Source organism: Trachypithecus francoisi, unplaced genomic scaffold (assembly GCF_009764315.1).
Source record: "Trachypithecus francoisi isolate TF-2019V2 unplaced genomic scaffold, Tfra_2.0 Lachesis_group13, whole genome shotgun sequence".
NCBI classification, from domain to species: domain Eukaryota; kingdom Metazoa; phylum Chordata; class Mammalia; order Primates; family Cercopithecidae; genus Trachypithecus; species Trachypithecus francoisi.
Genome location: NW_022681458.1, coordinates 118,347,984 through 118,371,176, shown reverse-complemented (window position 1 = coordinate 118,371,176; position 23,193 = coordinate 118,347,984). Strand labels below are relative to the sequence as shown.

Here is a 23,193-nt window from a genome sequence, read left to right as displayed (position 1 = left end):
GTTAACAAGAATATATAGTTTCAGGCTGGGCCTGGTGGCTCATGCCTGTAATCTTAGCACTTTGGGAGGCTGAGTTGGGTGGATCACCTGAGGTCACGAGTTTGAGACCAGCCTGGCCAACGTGGTGAAACCCTGTCTCTACTAAAAATACAAAAATTAGCTGGGCATAGTGGTGGGTGCCTATAACCCCAGCTACCAGGGAGGCCGAGGCAGGAGAACAGCTTGAACCTGGGAAGCAGATGTTGCAGTGAGCTGAGATCACACCACTGCACTCCAGCCTGGGCAACAGAGCAAGCCTTTGTCTCAAAAAAAAAAAAATATATATATATATATAGTTCCAGATAATTGGAGGAAGGGTATTGAACGTTACCAATGCAAAGAAATGATAAATGTTTGAGATGGCGGATATGCTATTTACGCTGATCACATACATTACATGTATTATAACATCACTATGTGTACTCCATACATATGTACAGTACACAATTATGTGTCAATTAAAAAAGAAAAAGCTGAACTTAGATTGAAATGGCTATGAAGTAGCTAACTTTTTCATATTTTCGATAGAGGCCCTAGGCATTTATTTTAAGTAAACTACCCTTGGCTTCAGGAAATGTTTAGTATTTGAATTTTAGCCTTGCATTTTATAATACACAGAGGTAAAACTGTAGGCTTGCTTTAGATACAGTCACAGGGGTTTGCCGTGATGACTTTTTTATGTAATAAGGGGGAAATACACCTTAATTAATAGGCATACATGCTCATTTTTCTCCCTCGTACACATTTTTAGTTGTTGTCCAGGCATTGTGATACTTATGTAAATAGTATGCGACATCTTAGGTAGGAATCAGAATTTTAAGGTAAGAATACTTAGAGTTATATATTTTGTAAACTTTCAAACTGGACATTTTACATGTCCATTATATAACTGTAATTAAATTTTCAAAAAGACAATACCTGTCTTTAATATGGATGATGCTCATTTTTCTTTTTCTTTTTTTTTTTTTTGGAGACAGGGTCTCACTTTCTCCCAGGCTGGAGTGAGTGATGCGATCATGGCTCACTGCAGCCTCAGCCTCTTAGGCTCAAGAGATCCTCTCAGGCCGGGCGCGGTGGCTCAAGCCTGTAATCCTAGCACTTTGGGAGGCCGAGACGGGCGGATCACGAGGTCAGGAGATCGAGACCATCCTGACTAACACGGTGAAACCTGTCTCTACTAAAAACTACAAAAAACTAGCCGGGCGAGGTGGCGGCGCCTGTAGTCCCAGCTACTCGGGAGGCTGAGGCAGGAGAATGGCGTGAACCGGGAGGCGGAGCTTGCAGTGAGCTGAGATCCGGCCACAGCACTCCAGCCTGGGTGACAGCGCGAGACTCCGTCTCAAAAAAAAAAAAAAAAAAAAAAAAAAAAAAAAAGAGATCCTCCCACTTCAGCCTCCCAAGTAGCTGGGACCACAGGTGTACAACACCACGCCCAGCTAACGTTTAAATTTTTTTGCAGACACAGGACCTCCCTCTGTTGCTCAGGCTGGTCTGGAATTCCTGGGTTCAAGTGATTCTCCTGCTTCATCCTCCCAAAGTGCTGTGATTGCGGGCATGTGCCACTGCCTGGCCCCATATAAGTGAGATGATTACTTTAGCCTAAGAGTTCCACACCAGCCTGGGTAACATAGCACAAGACCCTGCCTCTACAAATCTAAAAACATTAACTGGTCATGGTGACACCTGCCTGTGGTCCCAGCTACTCCAGGAGGCTGAGGCAGGAGGATAACTTGAGCCCAGGAGTTGAGGCTGCAGTGAGCTCTGATCAGGCTGCAGTGAGCTCTGATCCATCTATTCACCCGTCTATCCATCCATTCACCTCTCCATCAACCCATCCTTTCATCCTTCCATCATCTATCTGTTTACCTGTTCATCCACCCATCCATCCATCCATCATCCATCCCTCCATCCATCCATCCATCATCCATCCATCCTTTTATCATCCATCCATTCACCTGTCCATCCGTCCATTCGCCTGTTCGTCCATCCATTCACCAGTTCGTCCATCTATCCATCCTTCCATCTATCTTTCCATCATCTATCCAACTGTTTATCCTTCTATCCAAACGTCATCCATCCATTCTTCATCTGCTCATCTCTTCATCCATTCACCTGTTTGTCCATCCATCCATCCATCCTTCCATCCATCCTTCCATCCATCTTTCCATTATCCATCCATTCAGCTGTTCATCCTTCTATCCATCCAACCATCTTCCATCCATCTATGATCCATCCATTCACCTGCTCATCCATCCATCCATTCATTCCTCATCCATCCTTTTATCATCCATCCATTCACCCGTCCATCCATCCATTCACGGGTTCATCCATCCTTCCATCCATCCTTCCATCCATCCTTCCATCATCCATCCATTCAACTGTTCATTCTTCCATCCATCCATCATCCATCCATCCTTCCATCATTCATCCACTTGCCTGCTCATCCTTCCATTCATCCAACATCCATCCATCCTTCTATCATCCATCCATTCACCTGTTCATCTTTCCATTCATCCATCCATCATCCATCCATCCATCCATTCGTCCATTCATCATTCATCCATTCTTTTATCATCCATCCATTCAGCCACCATCCATCCACCTGTTCGTCTGTCCATCCATTCATCCAACCATTCTTCCATCATCTGTCCATTCACCTGTTCATTCTTCCATCCATCCATCATTCATCCATTCATCTGTTTATCCAGTCATCCATATATCCATCCATCTATCATCCATCCATCCTTCCATCATCCATCCGTCCTTCCATCATCCATCCACTCACCTCCTGTTCATCCTTCCATCTATCCATCATTCATCCATCCATTCATTTATCCATTCATCCATCCATCCCTCCATCATCCATCCATTCATCAGTTCATCCTTCCATCCATCCACCCATCCATCCATCCATCCATCCACTTATCCATCCATGCATCATCCATTCATCCATCCATTTATCCATTCATCCATCCGTCCATCACCCATCCATCCATCATCCATCCATTCACCTGGTCATCCTTCCTTCCTTCCATCCATCATTCATCCTTCCATCCATTTATCCATTCATCCGTATATCCATCCATCCATCATCCATCCATCCTTCCATCATCCATCATCCATCCGCTCACCTCCTGTTCATCCTTCCATCCATCCACCATTCATCCATCTATCCATTTATCCATTCATTCATCCATCCTTCCATCATCCATCCTTTCATCAGTTCATCCATCCATCCATCCGTCTGTCCATTCATCCATCCATCATTCATACATCCTTTTATCATCCATCCATTCATCCGTCTATCCATCCATTCCCCTGTTCTTCCATCGATCCATCCATTCATCCTTCCAACATCCATCCATTCACCTGTTCATTCTTCCATTCATCCATCCATCCATCCAGTAATCCATTCCTCCATCCATCCATCATCCATCCATCCTTCCATCATCCATCCATTCACCTGTTCATCCTTCCATCCATCCATCATACATCCACCCATCTATTCATCCATCCATCCAACATCCATCCATCCTTCCATCATCCATCCTTTCACCCATCCATCCACTCACCTATTCGTCCATCCATGCAGCATTCATCCATCCACCCACCAATCTATCTATTAATCCATCCCTCCATTCATCTGTGTGTCCATTTGTTTATCCACACATTCATCTATCCACCATCTATCCATCCATATGTACATACATCATCTACCCTCCACCCATCCATACATTATCTACTCACCCATACATACATACAGACATACACACATCATTCCAACCACCCACCCACCCGTCCATCCTCCCATCCATCCACCCATCCGTCCATCCATTCGTCTGTCCATCCATCCATCTGTCCATCCATCCATCCATCCATCCATCCATCCATCCATCCAAGCATTCATCTATCCACACACCCATCCATCCATCCATGTGTCTATACATCTGCTCATCCATTCATCCATCCATCTACTCATTCCTAAGCCACTGCTGAGCACCTGTTGTGTGCCTTTTCCCTCCCTCCAACTGGTTCCCTCACATTCTCCCCCGGTGGCCAGCATCTTCTCCCTGAGAGCAGAGGTGTGGCACCTCACAGTGCCTGCTGGTATACAGCACATGCTCAAAGAATGGGACCACTCAGTTAACACACAGGAGAACTTGCTCCAAGGGACACGTGGCACATCTCCTTACAAAATGAATCTATCATAGTGGCTGTTTTCAGAGGCTTTCCCAAACACAGTGTGATCTGGAACAAATTGTGAAGCCCACGAGCCTGGTGAAGCTTTCATTATTGAGCACCTGCTGTATACCTCCTTGACCTGAGGAGAAGGATCAAGAGCTCATGGCCAAGAGGGGACCAGGCCCACCCACAAACACTGTTGATGTGTGGCCCTGAGCTGCTGCAGGGATGTGGCAACGCAGAAAGGAACCAGGTGATGGGCTCCCAGCAATCTGGGGACCACGGAGACTGTTTGAGTGCAGGGCGGGGTGGGCTAGGGCTAGCCCTGGTGGTAGGATTCACAGGTGTTGGGCTCCTGGGCTGCAGCTGCTTAGTCACCTCCTGGCACTGGGGTGCATCAGTTCATTGTCCTCATGCCAGTGGTGGGGCAGCCCTAATGCACAGGTCTGAAAAATGCTCAGGTGTACCTGCAGTGTGTGAGAGGAAGGAGGCTGGCGAAGGTGGGCGTGGCACCTCCCAGGTGTGGGTCTTGAGGGAACTTCTGCCTCCTTTCAGGTGGCACAGAATGTGGTCCTGTACACAGGCGACCCCAACCTGGGGTGGAGCTGTTTGAGGCAGCTGGAGACATCTTCTTCAGTGGGGCCTGGGAGCGGGAGAAAGCCGTGTCCTTCTACCAGGTGAGCTGGCCTGTGGGCTGATGTGGTTGGGCCTCAGGGGGGGCACGAGGAGGGCTGAGGCACAGGTGTGGCAGGGCAGAGGCCTCCCACCTGGAGGCAGGGCCACCCATGCACATGCTTAGTTTCCCAGTGGTCTCATCGGGAATGATATTGACCGTGCCCCTGCCTGGGAGAAACGCTCGTGTCTGGACATGACAGTGGCTCTACGCTTTGCACCTGATGATCTCAAGCAACCATGAGCAGGAAGTCCTGTCCCCATCTTCCAGATGAGGACACTGAGGCTCAGAGAGGCACAGGGACATGTCAAAGGACACACAGCATGTCAGTGGGATGCCCAGGGCCAGGGCCCAGATCTGCATGTACCCCGAAACGGGGACGGCTTCTCCCTTCCTCTGAGTTCACGGTGTGGCTCAGCTCTGGGCACAGATAAATGTGGTGTTTTTAGAGCAGAGAGGAGTGCTGGCTCCCCCCAGTCAGACCCCCGGTGACCCGGTGGGAGAGGCTGGTCTGAGGCTGCCAGGTGTAGCTGGATGGGCCTCAGATGACTCTTCAGCCCCCAACTTGGGTGTCTGAACTTTGCGTTATCCCAGAGCACAGAGCTCTGTGGAGGTGCAGGGGTAACTGGGGCGTGGAAAGCTCCAAGCCCATGTTTGAGCTCTGAGGAGGGCGCTGGGTAAGGTGGGTGCTGCGGGAAACCTGACCCCACCTGCCTGTGTGGTAGAACCGGGTCCGGCCCCTGGCAGTGACTACGGGCAACTGCAAGGTGAGCCGCAGCTGTACAACAAGCCGGTGGCACTGCTGGCCATGCTGAAGGAGCCCCAGAAGGGCTTGGAATTTGCCCACATGGCCCTAGCTGTCAGCATCACTCTGGGTAAGTCCCCTGAGCGCCCGCCCTGCCAGGACCCACACTTTGCCAGAGCCGAGCCTCCATGTCTGCAGGGCAGGAGCTGAAACAGCTGCTGGATTTTCCCGGTCTCCTGTCCAGGCAGACAGATCTGCCCAGCTGGCTTCCCTGTCTGGCCATGGGGCACAGCCCGAGGTCTCTCACGTAGCGCAGAGCTCCCTGCCTGGCTGAGCTCTGCTTCCTCTGTCTCTTCCCGCTGCTGATCACAAGGGCCGCCCAGTGTGCCCTCTGCCTTCCAGACATGCCAGGCATCTCGGTCCCTGTATGTGCCAGGCTGAGTGGCACATTCCCTTTGTCTTGTGCCCTTTCCACCTTCATCAACCACACAACTCTCTGGCTGATGAAATCCCAGTTCCCCTTCCAGCAGCCTGCCCCTTAAGGCCGGGCATCCCCTGGTGCTGTGCCAGGTCGTCTGTCCTCTTCCAGAGACAGGGAACCCTGGGCGGGCCGCATGCCCCAGCGCCTTGTGTCCTGGGGCCCAGTACAGAGTAGGTGTGCAGCTGTGTGGGAATGCATCGAATGCAGGCTCCACGGCACTCGCCCTGCAAAGGGGAGGACATCAGAGACAGCCTAGCTGGGTTTGCGCAACTGTGGGGGGACCTGGAGCTCAGGCACGCAGTGACTCCCCAAGGTAAGGGGCTCTGATCGTGACACACCCAGGAGGAGGCGGATGTCACGTCTGTGGGTTGCATGGAGCCGGGGTGCCCGGGAGCACCTGGACTGCATGGCTTTTGTGCTCCGCTGGTTAAAACCAGTGAGCAAAGGCAGGTGGCTATGTGTAGGCACAGAGCTGGGCCATCCAAGCCTGACTTTGCCAAAGCCTCACAGTAGACAGGGGCAGGCCTTATTAGTTCTGCTTTGCAGATGGGAAAGTGAGTCTGGGAACCCGGAAGGGACTGGCCAGAGGTACCCAGGTGACCGCAGGTGTCTGGAGGCAAGCCAGGTGCTGCCCGGGGTCTGCATACCTGCTCCTGAGGGGCCTGTGCCTGACTGCCCCAGGGAGCCATGTCCTCACACCTGCCCCTTTGGCCTACACCCCAGGGGACCGGCTGAACGAGCATGTGGCCTACTACCGGCTGTCCGCCCTGCACCACCGGCTGGGCCATGGCAAGCTGGTGGAGCACTTCTACCTCAAGGCCCTGTAGCTCTGCAACTCGCCACTGGAGTTCGACGAGGAGACCCTCTACTCCGTGAAGGTGTACCTGGTGCTCGGTGACATCATCTTCTAGGACCTGAAGGTAAGTGGGGAGGGACAGGGCTGAAGGTGGGTCGGGAGGGGCAGGGCTCTGGGTGTTCCTGGCCCCCTTGGAGTGGGATCTCCACACACCCCAGAGGCCTGGTTTCCAGCCTTCCTTAGGAATGGCCCAGTGGCTTCCCTGGAGCTCTGCACCCAGCTAGATGAGCCGGCGAGGTTAGCAGATACAACCCAGCTCCCAAGCTGGCGAGGCCCCACCCTCAGGAACTCAGTCTCAACCAGGGAGGCTGACACATGAGCGGGCAATTGTGGCCACCGGGTAAAGAACGGGGATTGTAGTCAGGGGGGCGCTCCTGGAGGAGGTGACACCAAACTGAGTCTTGACAGTCAAGTGTCAAGTTACATTTAACAAAGAAAACAGGGTCGGGAGAAGGACATTTTGGAGGATGGCATCATCCTCACATTGAATCCACGATGCAAGATCCAACCCAAATCCCGGTGCCTCCTCTAGGAAGCCTGCCCAGGGTGCCAGCCTGCACTGAGCAACTCCTTCCTGGAGTCCCGAGACACCTGGAATCTTCACATCCCCCAGGAAGGGTGGGGTGGGACCGGTGTCTTACCATCGGGTTCACAGACAAGGGAACCCCAGCTCACGGCAGGTGCAGTGGGGCGGGGCCCCAGCCAGCCTGGCTGAGACCTTGCTGGGTCAGATCTGTCTCGAGGGGAGGTGCTGTGCTCCCTCTGCCCCCAGCCCTGCAGGGGTGGAGAGCTGGGACTGGCAGACTCAGACCTGGGGTGTCTCCACCCTCTGCCCAGCAGGCACCCGCCCCTCCTCCGCATCACACCGGCACCGTGTCAGTGCTCCTTATGGACTGAGGGGCCAGGGCGCTCCAGTCCAGGGACCGAGATCTTGGGGGCCTTAGAGCAACATGAGGAGCTGGGGCAGCCCTAAGACCCCGCCCCATATCCCTCACCACAGGCCTGGGGCTGCCCAGGAGGCCCCCGCCCAGTGCTGGCGACACCTGGTGGCCAGAGGCGGTCCCTGTGGCCTCCCAAGTCCCAGCCAGACAGGGAGGTGCCAGGTGTCAGACCTTCCCTCAAAGGTCTGTCTTTTCACATGAAAGAAATCTGAAGGCAGGCAATCCTCCCCTGGGCACTGGATCTGTGATCTTATCAGAGAGTCCAGCTTCTCCTATCATTCCCTCAGGCACTTTGACTGAAGGTGGTTGTATCTTCTAGATCACCTCATGCCCCAAGAGAGTAGCTTTGTTCCTGCAATCACAGCTGCATTCAAAGCAGCAGGAAAAAAGAAAAAAAAAAAAGCCATACTCAGTAGTTTGGCTCCTTTTAAGGAGTCCTTTTGGACGTCCTGCTGCTCAACAATTCTACTTGTATTACATGGGCCAGAGTGGACCCACATGGCCACATGGGTGCACAAAGACAGCTGGGGAATGAAGCATTTAGTGCGGAGCCTTATTCAGAAGAGGAGGAGGAGATAGATGTTGAACCGACTGTTTCTGTCACATGGCGTTTTAGTTGAGCTTGGAAGGATGAGTGGGTTATTCACAGACAGGCTTGGAGAGAGACACAAGCAAGGATCGCGTGTGGAAGAACCACGCCGGGAATTCGCAACATAAAAAGAGTCCCCCCCCTCACTGCAGAGTTTTCTCGCTAAAAACTCAAGGGCTTCTGAATTATTTCCATACTCTTTCTTTCTGAATTTAGAAGATTTACAATTCAACTATATATAATGATAAGACATCATCTTCCTGGGGATTGCTTAAAAACAAGTCTGTTTGGGTTTGGAAAGAGAAACCTAAGACCCACGTGGAGGGAGAGGGAGTTTCAAGGTTCCTGGAACACAATGCTGGAAGGAATTCGGGCAAAATATTCCGTGGCCTTCTGACTGCTCTCTGGTGCCTGTTGTGAAGTCTAAACGCTGTGATGCTCCCCAGGAATGGTTATGTTCTGAAAGCTTTTCCAAGAAAGTGTCTTGAGCTGGGCTACATTGTTAGCTCTCTGGTTCACAGAAAGAGCCTTCTCGAAGTCCAGAGGGCACTTAGATAAGACAGACTACATGGCACTTGAGGTTTCCTCTGTGGTTTTCTTCGAGACGTCTCTGAGGCATCAGAAGCAAAGGTCAACGTCAGGCCTCTGAACCCAAACCAAACCATCGCACCCCCTGTGACTTGCACATATATGTATGCCCAGATGGCCTGAAGTAACTGAAGAATCACAAAAGAAGTGTAAATGCCGTGCCACCCTTAACTGATGACCTTCCACCCCAAAAGAAGTGAAAATGGCCGGTCCTTGCCTTAAGGGATGATAGTATCTTGTGAAATTCCTTTTCCTGGCTCATCGTGGCTCAAAAACTCCCCCACTGAGCACCTTGTGACCCCCACTCCTACCCGCCAGAGAACAACCCCCCTTTGACTATAATTTTCATGTACCCAAATCCTATAAAACGGCCCCACCCTTATCTCCCGTCAATGACTCTCTTTCCAGACTCAGTCCGCCTGCACCCAGGTGATTAAAAAGCTTTATTGCTCACACAAAACCTGTTCGGTGGTCTCTGCACACGGACGCACATGACAGTCAATAACTCAGTGTAACAGAAATTTCAAAATGAATCAACTATTTGGATGGAAAGAGAAACCTTCAAAATTATGCCTACTATTTAGCATTCTATCTTCCACAAAGCAAAACAAACCTATAAACTTCTCACTGCAACTGTGAGGGAAGAGGATCCTAAAACATTTTTTCTTCGCCTGTTTTCTGCTTCTCTTAACAGAGTGCCTGAGACTGGGTAATTTACAAAAACAGAGATTCACTTCTCACAGTCCTGGAAGTGGGAACTACAAGGTTAAGGGGTGTTGGGCATCTGGCAAGGACCTTTGTGCTGTGTCATCCCACAGGAAGGTGGAAGGGTAAGAGCATGAAGGAGTAAGAGGGGTCAAACTCACCTTTGTAACAGACCAACCCTTGTGATAAGGAACCCACTCCCCCAATAACAACATTAGTCCACTCACGAGGTTGAAACGCTCATGACCTGATCACCCCTTAAAGATCCCTCCCCTCAGCACTACTGCATGGGGGATTCAGTTTCCAACACTTGAAATTTGGGGGACACTTTCAAACCATAGTAAGAAAGAAATGACAAAAATAAATTACTTATACAGTGTTTATCACTAATAATAAGTATGCACAAAACATCATGTAGAGTCTATATTCACTATAATATGTGCTCTATTTTCATGTGAATTCATGCAAAGAGATAAAAAACAAAGAGAAAGATTTTCGAGAGAAGTGTTAAGAAACAGCACCATAACCTTTAGTAAAACTGAGTAACTGGTGGAAGTCATTGTTTTAAAAACCTTTTTTATTGGCTGGTTGTTTGGAAGTCAGTGGTGACATTTCAAGGAGGAGTTGTCATTGGGAAGGCAGATTTCAGGAGGTTTTAGTAAGAGTGCGTGAGGAAGTTGAGGAAGGAAGGAGGACAGGTGACTTAGAAAGATTCCTGGTGGCGACTGGAAGTGCAGAAATAGAATGGTGACTTCAGGGAGAAGCAATTCAAGGAATGTTGTGCTTTTGCTTCTCTCTTTCCGTCCCTCTCCCCATCTCTCTTTCCATCTCTCTCTGCCTCTCACTTTGTCTGTCTCTGTTTCTCCCTCTCAGTGTCTCTCTCCTGGTTGCTCTGTCTCTCTCTGTCTCTTTTTAGGACTCTGTGTGTGTCTCTGTTTCTCTCTTCCTCTCATCTCTTTCTCCATCTTTCTATGTCTCTCTGTGTCTCTGCTTCTCTGACTTTTTTTCTCTCTCTCTCTCTGTCCCTCTCACTCTCCCTCTTTCTTTCTCTCTTTGTGTGTGTGGTGTGTGTGTGTGTGTGTGTGTGTGTATCTCACTCTCTTGGTTTCTGACTCTCACTCTCCATCTCGCGGCTCTCTTTGGTTTCACTATGCAAGCTGACTCTCCCCACCTGATGATCCAGTGGGATTAGCAGGAACCGGGTGGACTACCCCCACCACCTGCATCCTGTGCCCATCCATGAACTGGGGCAGAGGAGAGGACTGATCTCGCTACTTGGCCTGACTGGACGTGCTGACCCTCAGGATCACAGGCAGTGGAAGGAGCAGCTCCTGGAAGGTCAGAGTGGGTCCTGTGATGGATGGAAGTGACAAGTATGTTGAGCAACAAAAATGATCAGCACTTGGTCTATGGCAGCAGGAGCTCAGAAGTGAGGAATCCTAGGGCCCTAAATGAGTGGCCCATCGTGGCAAAAACTTTTTTAAACAAAAAAATAGCCCCTAAAGAGTGTTCCAATGACCATCTCTTAAGCAATACAATTGACCCATGAACAATGCAGAGATTAAGGGCACCAACCCGACACACAGTTGAAATTTGAGCCGGGCGCGGTGGCTCAAGCCTGTAATCCCAGCACTTTGGGAGGCCGAGACGGGCGGATCACGAGGTCAGGAGATCGAGACCATCCTGGCTAACACGGTGAAACCCCGTCTCTACTAAATAATACAAAAAACTAGCCGGGCGAGGTGGCGGGCGCCTGTAGTCCCAGCTACTCCGGAGGCTGAGGCAGGAGAATGGCGTAAACCCGGAAGGCGGAGCTTGCAGTGAGCTGAGATCCGGCCACTGCACTCCAGCCCGGGCGACAGAGCGAGACTCCGTCTCAAAAAAAAAAAAAAAAAAAAAAGAAATTCGGACAATAACTTTTGACTAGCCAAAGGAACTTACTAATCGCCTATTCTTGGGTGGAATCCTCAGTGATCACGCAGATAGTCAGTTAACACACATTTTGTGTGTTATATGTATTGTATAGTGTATTCTTACAGTAAAGTAAGCTAGAGGAAAGCAATCATAACAAAAATGTGTTTACTATTCATAAAGTGGCTCATCATAGAGGTTCTTCTCATTTTTGCATTGAGTAGGCTGAGGAGGAAGAGGTGGGAGGAGAGGAGGAGGGGTTGGTCTTGTTGTCTAAGTGGTGGCAGAAGTGAAAGAAAATCCATGTGTAAGTAAGTGACCCACGCGGTTTAAACCCTGTTGTTCAAGGGTCAACTGTTTGAACAGGGAAGTTTTGAAGTGATCTCTCTTTTTTTTTTTTTCTTGAGACAGAGTCTCACTCTGTTGCGCAGGCTGGAATGCAGTGGCTCCATCTTGGCTCACTGAAATGGAAGTGACCTCTTTTCAAATAAGGCATGGCAGGGAAAGGGGGAGGAAAATGACAAGAGTCTGCCCCACAAACTCAGGACCAAGATCCCCAATTTCTTTCCCTGGTGAATGTGTCTCTCATTCCCTAGACCACAAAGCCTATTTGGGTTCAAAGACCACCTAGGCTCTGGGCTTGGCCTTCCAAGAGAAGAGGGTATCTGTGCCCTCCCAAGAATGCAGAGCTGTCCACCCCTGGATGAGTGACCGCAGCTCTGACCCTGTCCCTGGTCTAGGCTTCACTCCTCCTCCTGTAGATGGACGCAGCTGTAGGCTCAGGAGTTCTCTAAACCAGTCAACAGGTGGCTGTGGGTGGGTGTTCTTGCAGGCAGAGGAAGAGGTCTGTGGCTTACATCAGAATCTCAAAGTTGACGCCCAAAGAAGGTAAAAGCTCCTGCGAGATGCTGGCGTATACAACTAACAAGATAACTCTCTGAGGTCGGGCGCGGTGGCTCACACCTGTAATCCCAGCACTTTAGGAGGCCGAGACGGGTGGATCACAAGGTCAGGAAATCGAGACTATATTGGTTCACACGGTGAAACCCCGTCTCTACTAAAAATACAAAAATTAGCCGGGTGCTGGGTCGGGCGCCTGTAGGCCCAGCTACACGGGAGGCTGAGGCAGGAGAATGACATGAACCTGGGAGGCGGAGCTTGCAGTGAGTGGAGATCGCACCATTGCACTCCAGCCTGGGAGACAGAGTGAGACCCCATCTACAAAAAAAAGAAAAAGAAAAGAAAAAAGAAAACGCTCTGCGTGTGCATCCGGGCACACAGGAAGAGCATTCTTGTTGATGGCGGTGGTTTCAAATATTTCAGTGAGTTTCCCCTTGAATACCTCAGTCGGGAGCCACTTCAGTCCAGCCTGGGCAGCAAGGGAGCTTCAAGGGCTGGTAGTTATGAATTCAAGCTTGTGCACAGCGACAGGTCACAGGCTGTGGAAGATACCTGTTAATCAATATTCAGAGGTAACATTCCATCACTGAAGCATAGGGCATATCTGACCTCATCTGACATGGCTAAAATCATGATTGTCTTTCTAACTGGGAAATTTGGGTAACTTATTCGCCAGTAAAGAACTATCTCTCTCCGCTTATTTTCTGACATAACGCTAGTCATTAGGGAAATGTTCCGATGACGTTCGTGAAAGAACAAACCAATGTCTTCGCTGTAATACCAGCTGTTTCACACAGATGACTCTCGGTGCTTCCATGTGACACTAAAAGTATCGGCAGTGCCAGGAAGTCTCTTTAACCATCGTTCTCCAACGTGCTCAGGAGATGAAGTCATTCTGTGAAGTGGACTTCAATTGACACCACTGAGAAAATGTCCTAGAGAAAGTAAAACTTGTAATGGCCTCATACTTTACAGAAATAATGCAACTTTCTTCTTTCATTTCTTTCCAGTTTTTAGATACTAATTTTAATTGGTTCAGGGCAACTTGTTTCCGCATCAAAGTCTTGGGAAGCTTCCACCTGTTTTTATTTAATTTAATTTAATTAATTATTTAGTTAGTTACTTACTTATTTAGAAATAGAGTCTCACTGTGTCACCCAGGCCAAAATGTAGTGGTATGATCACAGCTCACTGCAGTCTCAACCTTTTAGGGTCGAACCAATCCTCAGGCTTCCACCACCTGAGTAGCTGGGACTACAGGTGTGCCATGTCCTGCTAATGTTTTCTTTTATTTTTTTATTTTTTGTAGAGACAGGATCTCGTTATGTGGCCAAAGCCGGTCTCAAACTCCTGATCTCAAGCAATCCTTATGTCAGCCTCCTTAAGCGCTGAGATTATAGACATGAGCCACGGCACACAGCTGATTTATTTATTTATTTTCTCAGAACTCTATGAAACGTGATTCTTAATACATAAAGAAAGAGAAGCCAGACAAAGGTGGAAGTAGTTACACACAATGGGAGTGTCATTTGGCACTTAGACAAGAGAGGAGGATTATAAAAATAAAAGATCCACATGTCGCAATTGACTGTGGGCTTGGATATGGACTCCAGCACTTTTTATTTTTATTTATTTTTATTTTTTATTTTTGAGACGGAGTCTCGCTCTGTCGCCCGGGCTGGAGTGCAGTGGCCGGATCTCAGCTCACTGCAAGCTCCGCCTCCCGGGTTCACGCACGCCATTCTCCTGCCTCAGCCTCCCGAGTAGCTGGGACTACAGGCGCCCGCCATCTCGCCCGGCTAATTTTTTGTATATTTTAGTAGAGACGGGGTTTCACCGTGTTAGCCAGGATGGTCTCGATCTCCTGACCTCGTGATCCGCCCGTCTTGGCCTCCCAAAGTGCTGGGATTACAGGCTTGAGCCACCGCGCCCGGCCCTTATTTTTATTTTCTTAGGAGACAGTCTCTCACTCTCTTACTCAAGCTGGAGTGCAATGATATAATCGTAACTCAGTGTAATCTCAAACTCCTGAGTTCAAGTGACCCTTCTGCCTCAGCCTCCCAAGTAGTTGGGACTACAGATGTGCCATCGCTCCGGGCTAATTTTTCTTTTTTTTTGAATTTTGTAGAGACGAGGTCTCCCTGTGTTGCTCAGGCTAGTCTCAAACATGTGACCTCAAGCAATCCTTCCACCTTAGCCTTCAAAGCGCTGGGATTATAGGTGTGAGCCACTGTACTCGGCCGAGAAATCAACTCCACCTGTTTTCTATATAAAGTTTAGCATCTAGATACAAAGCAAAATAATTTTGAAAGATCAAGGATCTGAAGGGAAGCTGGTGGGAGGGGAATGGGCTGAAGGCAGTGCTTTCTGGTCTACGATTTTGCTTATTCTTGGACTTTCCAAAGTCCCAAAAGAAGCAGAAGGCAAGTGGGAACAGAGGAAGAGGCAGGAGGAAAGGAGGAGGGCTGCGCCTCTGAGGTTGCAGATTAGCCCAAGGCGGCTCAGTGGCTGGGAAGGAAGGGAGGAAACCCCCAAGGCCGAAGGTGGAGTCAGAGTCCTGGGTCCAGCAGAGACTGCAGGGGAGGAGGGTGCCGGGAGCCAAAGACCTTCCTGCTAGCACTGCAACCTCTTCAACTGCTTAGGCTTTTATCCAAATTTGATATGTCCGCATTTTGTAGACCTCCAAACCAAGTCACTCAGGGTAACCCAAGCAGGAAGGGGAGGATGATAGGAGAAGCTGCCCCATCTGATGATACCCTTCTGGCTTTTATCCATTCCTGGGAATGACTCTTTCTCCAACTCGGGGGATGCCCCTTTGTGAGAACACAGTGGCGTGGACCAGCAGTGGAGAATTCCAAGTCCAAAAAACGATTGGCCTTTTAAAGGAAAGAAAGAAATCATCCTGCATATATGAAATATTGAGAAAAAAGGTTCTTACTAATAATTCTCAAGAGACCACTCTGGTGAGATTGGGTTTCTTTGGGGATGTGTGGAGCAGGGTATATGTACTGAGTGGGCACATCCCACCCTTCAGACTCCTCCTTCAGCTCCTGTCTACTGTAGCAGTCAGAGGGTCGCTCCTCTGAGCGACCTACTCACTCATTCTCTCACTTATTCATTCACTAGTTAACTCATTCACTCACTCACTCAGTCGTTTACTCATTCACTCACGCTTTTACTCACTCACTCATTCACTTACTCATTCACTCCCCCATTCACTCACTCACCCATTGACTCACTCACCCATTCACTGGCTCATTCACTAACCCATTCACTCACTCAATCACTCACTCATTCACTAAGCCATTCTCTCTCTCATTCACTCACCCATTCACTCTCTCATTCATTCCCTCATTCACTAACTCACTCTTTCACTTACTCACCCATCCACTCATTTACTCACTTATTCACTCACTCACTCATTTCCTCATTAATTCACTCATTCACTCACTCAATCATTCACTCACTCGTTCACCTCTTCACTCATTCACTCACTCACTCACTCACTCATTCACTCACCCTTTACTCACACACTCACTCATTTATTGACTCATTCACTCACTCATTCGCTCATTCACTCACTCACTTCTTCACTCACTCATTCACTTGTTCGCTCATTGACTCATTCACTCACTCTTTCCCTCACCCATTCACTCACTCACCCACTCATTTGTTCACTCACTCATTCACCCACTCATCCATTCACTAAGTCATCATTCACTCACTCATTCATTCCTTCACTCACTCATCACTCATTTATTCCTTCGGTCACTCACTCATTCACTCACTCACTTATTCACCCACTCATTCACTAAGTCACTCATTCATTCACTTACTCACTTATTCATTCACCCATTCACTCACTCACTCATTCACTCACTCAGCAATTCACTCACTCACTCACGTTCACTCATTCACTCATTTACCTACTCACTCACTCATTTATTCCTTCCCTCATCCACTCGCTCACTCATTCACTGACTGACTCACTCACCCATTCACTCATTTACTCCTTCATTGGCTCCTTCACTCACTCACTCCTTCCTTCCTTCCTTCCTTCCTTCCTTCATTCATTCATTCAGCAGCACCCATGATATGTTCACTCTGTTCTGCCCTGGGCGTGCCGCAGGGAATAGTCAAAGATCTCTGAATCCACGGCATTCAGAGTTCAGCAGGGGGACCTCTGGAGAAGCCCAGCAGATAGGTGAAATCCCCCATGTGTGACACGGATGATTTTTGAAGAGAAGCAGGGAGGGAACAGGAGTGTGCATGGAGCCCAAAATTTCTAAGAGGGTGATCTGCGGACGCCTCACCATGCAGGAGACGTTGCAGGACAGACCTGAGGAAGGTGGACAGAGTGGGTAGGGAGAGAGGGTCTGGGCTGAGGAAAGAGCAGGCTGGGCCTGAGGTTGTCGGGTGCCTGCATGGGCCTCTGGGCAGCACCAGGATCTGAAGGGAGCAGAGGACAGGCCAGTGTGCCATGTGTGGGGCCTGTGACTCCGAGTCAGCAGAGAAGATGCCTGAATTACATCCTGATAGGTGCACCCTGACTTTGAAGTTGAGGACACCTGAGGCATGGGGTTGGGGTGGAGGTGGGGGCAGAGCAGGGGATGGGGAGGGAGCCTGTTCTGGTCCAGGTCAGAGGTGGTGGCTTGGCCCCAGTGGCTCCAGATGCAACGAAGAGTCAAGAGGTACTTTTCTGAGGGACTTAGATGCCGGGGTGGAGGAGAACTGCAAGGCTTCAGCCTGAGGCCCTGGGAAGATGGATACATCAGGAGCTGAGCTGAGGAAGACTGAGCGGTGGGGGATTGTGCGGGGGTGCAGAGGCCTGAGCTCAGTTTGGCCTCTGCAGATTTGAGATGCCCACTCCATGCACAGGCAGAGACAGCAGGGAAGGGGAAGAGGCTGCAGCTCAGGTAGCCCTGAAATGTGCAGCCCGACATGCTGGGGCGCTGGGTCATGGTGCCCTCATGGCTGAGAGCTGCTTCCCTCCTGGGATGCCACAACTCCTTTAGGGCACATCCGCAACTCCTGCACTCACCACAGAGGGGCAGTGGGAAGGGCGTCTGTCCCTAGGCATGTTCTCCTTCACCTTGTCCTAGGCAGGTCCCAGGCAGCACCTCCCCTCCCAAGTGGCTCCCCTTGGTCCCTGCCCCTAGTGTTCACAGCCAGACCCTCGAAGAGGGCTGGACTCAGCGGCTCACTTCTAATGAATAGAACCAGGCAAAAGAGATGGCGGTCTCTCCTCAGATTGGATTGGGAGGGGCTGCAGGTTCCGTCCACTGGAACTCTCACCCTGTCTCTTGATAGGTGCTAGTTCTGGCAAAGCCAGTCACCTGCCCAGGGCAGAGGGTAGCCTGAAGCTGATGCTACGGAGAGACTGGGGCCTTCAGTCCAACAGCCTGCAAGCAATAGAATTCTGCCAGCAACACAGAAGCGAGCGTGGAAGCAGCTCCTCCCCTGATGAGCCTGAGCCTTCAGAAGACATGGCAGCCCTGAGTAGACATCTGCTGCAGCCGCGGAGAGCCCCTGGGGCAGAGGACCCAGTGAAGCCTGCACTCCTGGCCCAAGGAGTAATCATTCCTGGGGTATAACTGTGTGCTGGTGTGGGCCACAGTTTGGAGTCATCTGTCAGGGGACAATAAAGAACAAACACACACCCCAGGCCCTACTGGGTAGAAGCTGTAGGGTCAGCACGGCATGCAATATCTGTCAGGCCTCTGAGCCCAAGGCAAGCCATAGCATCCCCTGTGACTTGCAAGTATACGCCCAGATGGCCTGAAGTCACTGAAGAATCACAAAAGAATTGCAAATGCCCTCCCTCGCCTTAACTGATGACATTCCACCACAAAAGAAGTGAAAATGGCCAGTCCTTGCCTTAAGCGATGATAGTATCTTGTGAAATTCCTTTTCCTGGCTCACCCTGGCTCAAAAAGCTCCCCCACTGAGCACCTTGTGACCTCCACTCCTGCCCACCAGGGAACAACCCCCCTTTGACTGTAATTTTCCTTTACCTACCCAAACCCTATAAAACAGCCCCACCCTTATCTCCCTTTGCTGACCCTCTTTTCGGACTCAGCCCATCTGCACCCAGGTGAAATAAACAGCCATGTTGCTCACACAAAGCCTGTTTGGTGGTCTCTTCACATGGACGCACATGAGATTATCTTCCTGTTGAATTAGAGGATTAATTGCTAAGGCCAAATATTAAAAAAAAAAACAAAAAAAGCAAACCTCTAGTTTTAGCACCATTAAAATACATGACTTGCCAAAAAAACAGAGTCAGAGCTATTCTTTTCCATCTTACGTACAGGTATATATTAATATATGTTAATTCCCTGACTGACTGAGCAATGGGCCAAACTCGTAAGAACAGATGTGTGAGGACCGCCAGTGACCATCGTGACCCAAGCCCTTATATGCAGACAAACTTTTGAGCAAAATCCGTACCCTTGGGGTCTTGACACTCTAAATTTTATTGTTTTTAATTAACTATTTTTATTCCCTAAACAATACCTGTCCATCGGAGAGAAAAATGGCATTACCTATACTAAACAAAAGAAAGGAAATAAAATGCTCAGAAACATTTACACATGTATGCAGACTCATACACACACACACTCGCACGCACAGGCTCGCACTGTGTCTAGGCCTGCCTTTTCACTTATTTGTATGTCCTGAACATATTTCCATGTCAGTAGACACTTATCTTCGTAGCGGTAACAGCACTAAATATTATTGTAGCGTCTATTTTTACCATTATTTATTTAACTCATCATGTTTGAACTGTTAGGTTGTGTCTATCGTTTTCTGTATTATAGACAATCTGATGACAAATGACTCATCCCCTAATGTTCAATATAAAAATATCAATTGTATAAGGAGATAAGGGGTATTTGGTTGAAATAAAACTCAGTGTGCCCCACCTTCTCCACATGTAATATGCTCTAAAAAGGCATGAATAATTAAATTAGCCCTTCTATTCTCCAGCACAGATCCTGAGCCCAGCGGTGGGTGCAGGTGCTTAGAGCCTCGGTCTGCTTTTCTGCCCGCCAGAAGGCAAAGGCCACTCAACTGCCACCTTAAGACACCCAGGATACTCCTCTCCTTTTTTATTACTAGAATAATGCTCAGGCTCAGTGCATGAGAGCAGCGCTTTCTGACTTTGCACTCATCAGAGTAACCTAGGTGGTTTGATTAAAAATACACATTCCCTGGCTGCGCTCCCAGAAACTGGACTTCAGTGGTTTAGTTTGGGTGTGCATAAGACAAGTGATTCTGAGGACCACGAGGGGTTAGGAATTTCCCCGTTAATTCTGGCCATGAGGGAGAGCAGACATCCAGCATTGTCCGCAGCCTATTATTTTTTCCTCTTTTGCAATGACTATTTGATGCTCAGAGGGATGAGCCCCAGGACGAGGCACACATCCAAGAAAAATCCATGCCTCTCCATCTTTTCCCCAGGATTGCCCTTTGGCGAAACTCTCCTCTGCGATTGCTTCACTTTCAACGGTTCATAGAACAAACCTCTTCTTAGTCTCTTTTGTTGTCTCTTATCTGTTGAACAAACACCTACTACGCAGGACCATCCTCCGGTAAGCCCTCGAGTGGGGCCGTTTGGCAGCCCTACTTCGTGGGGTGAGCACTGAAGGAACCGGGGCCCCATAAGCCCGTGCTTTTGTGGGGGCTGCCCCCTCTCCCTTCGCAGGGTAGCTGGCACCAGGCTGTTAAGCTGTGGATGGACAACCGCACAGAGCATTGCATGTGCATATTTCAGCACGTGGAGTTGGCCAGTGAAGTCAGCCAAGGTCGGCACAGTGTACAGCAGCGTGCGTGTCCGTGGGGAGGAAGGGTCGTCCCGCCTCCCCGCCAGGCCAGTCCTGTTGGGCCTCCTCCTGCCCCACTCTGACTTTCGCGCGCCCAGGCGTTTGTGAGGGTCGCGTCCCAATACCCTCCTCCACCCCAAGGCTTCTTCTCCCAAAGGGCCGGGCCAGTGGCCCAGGAGTGCCACAGCCCCCGTGGGCCCGGAAAATCTCAGTTTCGTCATAGCTAAGCCCGCCGCGCTCAGCTTTTCCCACCACCTGAAGGATCCACTCTCGGTGCGTCCTTCCCGACTTCAGGCTGCAGAGAAAACTTGGGGGCGGGGATCGAGGAAGCCGCGCCCCGGGGCTCCCAGCGCAGTCCCGGGAGGAATCCTGTGGCCAAGAAGAAGCTGTGCGAGCGGCCGGGCTCGGCGCCCACAACAGCAGGAGCAGCGGGGCCTGCCGCGAGCCTCCGCGTCCAGGTAGGGTCTCCGCGCCCCAATTCCATCCCGCCCCGCCATGGGCGCTCCCAGCAACTGCCGGGTTTCCACCCGCCCCGGCGTTCGCACCCACTCACGGTCTCCCTTGCACCCCCCGGGAGATGCTCCCCGCGTTCTATTCCGCCCCGCCATGGCGCACCCAGCAAACGTTGTGACCTCGCCCCCCTGCGGTCTTCCCTCCCCCGGACGCTGCCCCTGCCCCCACCTGTGGCTCTCCGGGCATCTCTAAAGCCCCCAACCAGAGTCCTCCAACCCACCCGCGAGGCTCCCGCACCAGCAACGCGGCCCCACCTGCAGGGACCCCGCCCAGCTGTGGCAGTACCCCCGCATCTGCGACCTCCCCCACCGCTAGCGCGGCCCCCACATATGACGACTCCCACGTAGGTGCTCTGCCCACACCCGTCCCCCCTCCCCGCCAGCCTCTGTGCTTTCCCTCCCCTTTCCCTGCTCCTGCCCCGAGCCGCGCCCCCGCCCCCGCAGCCCCTCCAGTGCGCTCGGGCCCCGCCCGTCACCGCCCATTGGCGCTGGCGCCGGGCGGCGGCGCGGGCGGGGCAGCAGTTCGGAGTCCGGTGCGCGCGGGCGGGGTCCCCTTTGCCTGCCACGCACCAGGACTAGCGACTCCCCTCGGCCTCCTCGCCATGGACGCGGACGACTCCCGGGCCCGCAAGGCCTCCTTGCGGAAGTTCCTGGAGCACCTCTCCAGGGCCGGCAAGGCCATCGGCGTGCTGACCAGCGGCGGGGATGCTCAAGGTGCGCGTCCCCCTCCAGGCGGCGAGGGAGGGACGGACGGAGAGAGGGAGAACAGGGCGAAGGGGATGGGGGGACAAGGGAGAAGAGGGGGGAGCGATGGGAGGACCGGGGAAAGATGGGGAAGCAATGGGAAGAACCGGGGAGAAGAGCGGGGAAGCGATCGGGAGAACTGGGTCGAAGCTGGTGCCCGGGAGCGGCAGGGCAGGGGTACGTGCGGGGCAGCGTGAGCCGGCAAGGCAGCCCCGGGGTCCTTGCCGGGTGGGGCGGAGGAGGAAGGGACATGGCGGTAGGAACCTCCATCCGGAAGATAGTGAGCTTTTCATCCCCTCCGGTTTATGTTTTAAATGGAGCCTGGCAGAGGGGGTCGCCTGGAGAGCCCTCGGGGGTCGTTCTGCGTCTGAGCTGTAGGACGGGGCCGGGCTTCCCCTCCGAAGCGAGGGTACAGCGCGATCACTTCCTAAGTGGCCCCCCGGCCCCCAACTCCGCCCCACGCCACCACGCAGCATGTCGAGAAAGAAACGGCCGGGTCCCCGCACGCCTCCTGTCGCCTCGTGCCCCGCGCGGTGTGAACGGGGTCCCGGATGCTGCAATGCAGGACGCGGCGGGGGTGCTCTGGGTTCCCGCGTGGTGTCTCCAAGGCGGTCCGGCAGCCCCTCGCGTTTCCGCTGGAAGATTTACACAAAGGGTTTCTTGCGCTCGCATGTGCTGTCACCTTCCGGTTCGTGACAAAACTGAAAACTAAAATGGGTCCCAGGCCCTCCCCGCCAGCCTCCGTGGACGGGAAGGACCAGAAAGCGGGAACTCCGGGATGTAAGCGGCGCCGCGGCGCGGGCTCTGGGCTTCCCCTGCCCTGCAATGTGGAAACGGCTCTCCAGGAGGGGCCCGAGCCTGGGCCCACGACGCGGGCGCCCCGGGAGGACATTTAACATTGAAGAGCGGGAGGTGATGGAGAGTGCGCGCCCCAGGCCCCAGGGGCACGTAGGGGCGCCTGTGCCAGGGATCAGGAGGGTGAGGCCTTCTTGGCCAAGTAGCCTTGTGAAATCTATCTGAAAGTCACAGATAACTAAGTGTCAAATTCTCACAGATATTTAAGTATCCTGGATCAGATGGCTAGGGAAAACATGAAAACATCGTTACTGGTTACGTGCATGATGCATCGAAAACATTGTTACCTGCACAGTGGCAGCACTGATATTTGTGGGCTTTTGAACGTGTGGACTGGAGTGTTAAGAGTCCTTCAGTTATGACAGTAGTTTGATTTGAATGTTCTTTTCTTGGCGAATAAAGGCTATACATTGAATGTACCCAGGAAACTAGGAAGGTGAACCCATACGAAGGACACAGGCCTGTGGGCTGCTCCAGGCACCATTAGGGCGTTGTGGGGACTGAGCCATGGGCTTCCCGCTCAGCCCCCTGAGAGCCGTGACAGCATCTCTGTTCTGCCTCAAACTGGACCCGCTAGTTTCATATTCTTGTTATGGTTCCGAGGCTACAAGCAGTTGGATTCTGAGAGTCACTCTCTGTCGTCCTC

The 23,193-nt window shown here is 51.3% G+C and overlaps 2 protein-coding genes across 17 annotated transcripts in view; both read left to right on the top strand.

The window, feature by feature from the left end:
* Positions 1-23,193, top strand: part of LOC117095266 (SH3 domain and tetratricopeptide repeat-containing protein 1-like) — a 563,227-nt gene that overhangs the window by 20,279 nt on the left and 519,755 nt on the right. For 3 of the 8 annotated variants that reach the window (XR_004441876.1, XR_004441874.1, XR_004441877.1), the window contains exons 2-3: positions 4,777-4,898; positions 5,620-6,632. Coding sequence is in view for 3 of the 8 variants with exons in the window: in XM_033232069.1 (XP_033087960.1) it covers positions 4,424-4,474; positions 4,777-4,898; positions 5,642-5,769; positions 6,844-6,947 (405 nt within the window). In the remaining 5 variants the exon portion in view is untranslated. Of the gene's footprint in view, positions 1-1,415; positions 1,456-4,342; positions 4,475-4,776; positions 4,899-5,619; positions 6,633-6,843; positions 7,041-17,920; positions 18,412-23,193 lie in introns of those variants that run through there. The other 5 variants (XM_033232069.1, XM_033232071.1, XR_004441879.1 and 2 more) reach the window with 5 other exon arrangements.
* Positions 19,950-23,193, top strand: part of LOC117095263 (ATP-dependent 6-phosphofructokinase, platelet type-like) — a 430,270-nt gene continuing 427,026 nt past the window's right edge. For 5 of the 9 annotated variants that reach the window (XM_033232061.1, XM_033232057.1, XM_033232064.1 and 2 more), the window contains exons 1-2: positions 19,960-20,418; positions 20,731-21,662. In XM_033232061.1, the coding sequence (XP_033087952.1) occupies positions 20,349-20,418; positions 20,731-21,296 (636 nt within the window). In that variant the 5' untranslated portion in view covers positions 19,960-20,348 and the 3' untranslated portion in view covers positions 21,297-21,662. Of the gene's footprint in view, positions 20,419-20,730; positions 21,663-22,416; positions 22,704-23,193 lie in introns of those variants that run through there. The other 4 variants (XM_033232060.1, XM_033232058.1, XM_033232063.1 and 1 more) reach the window with 3 other exon arrangements.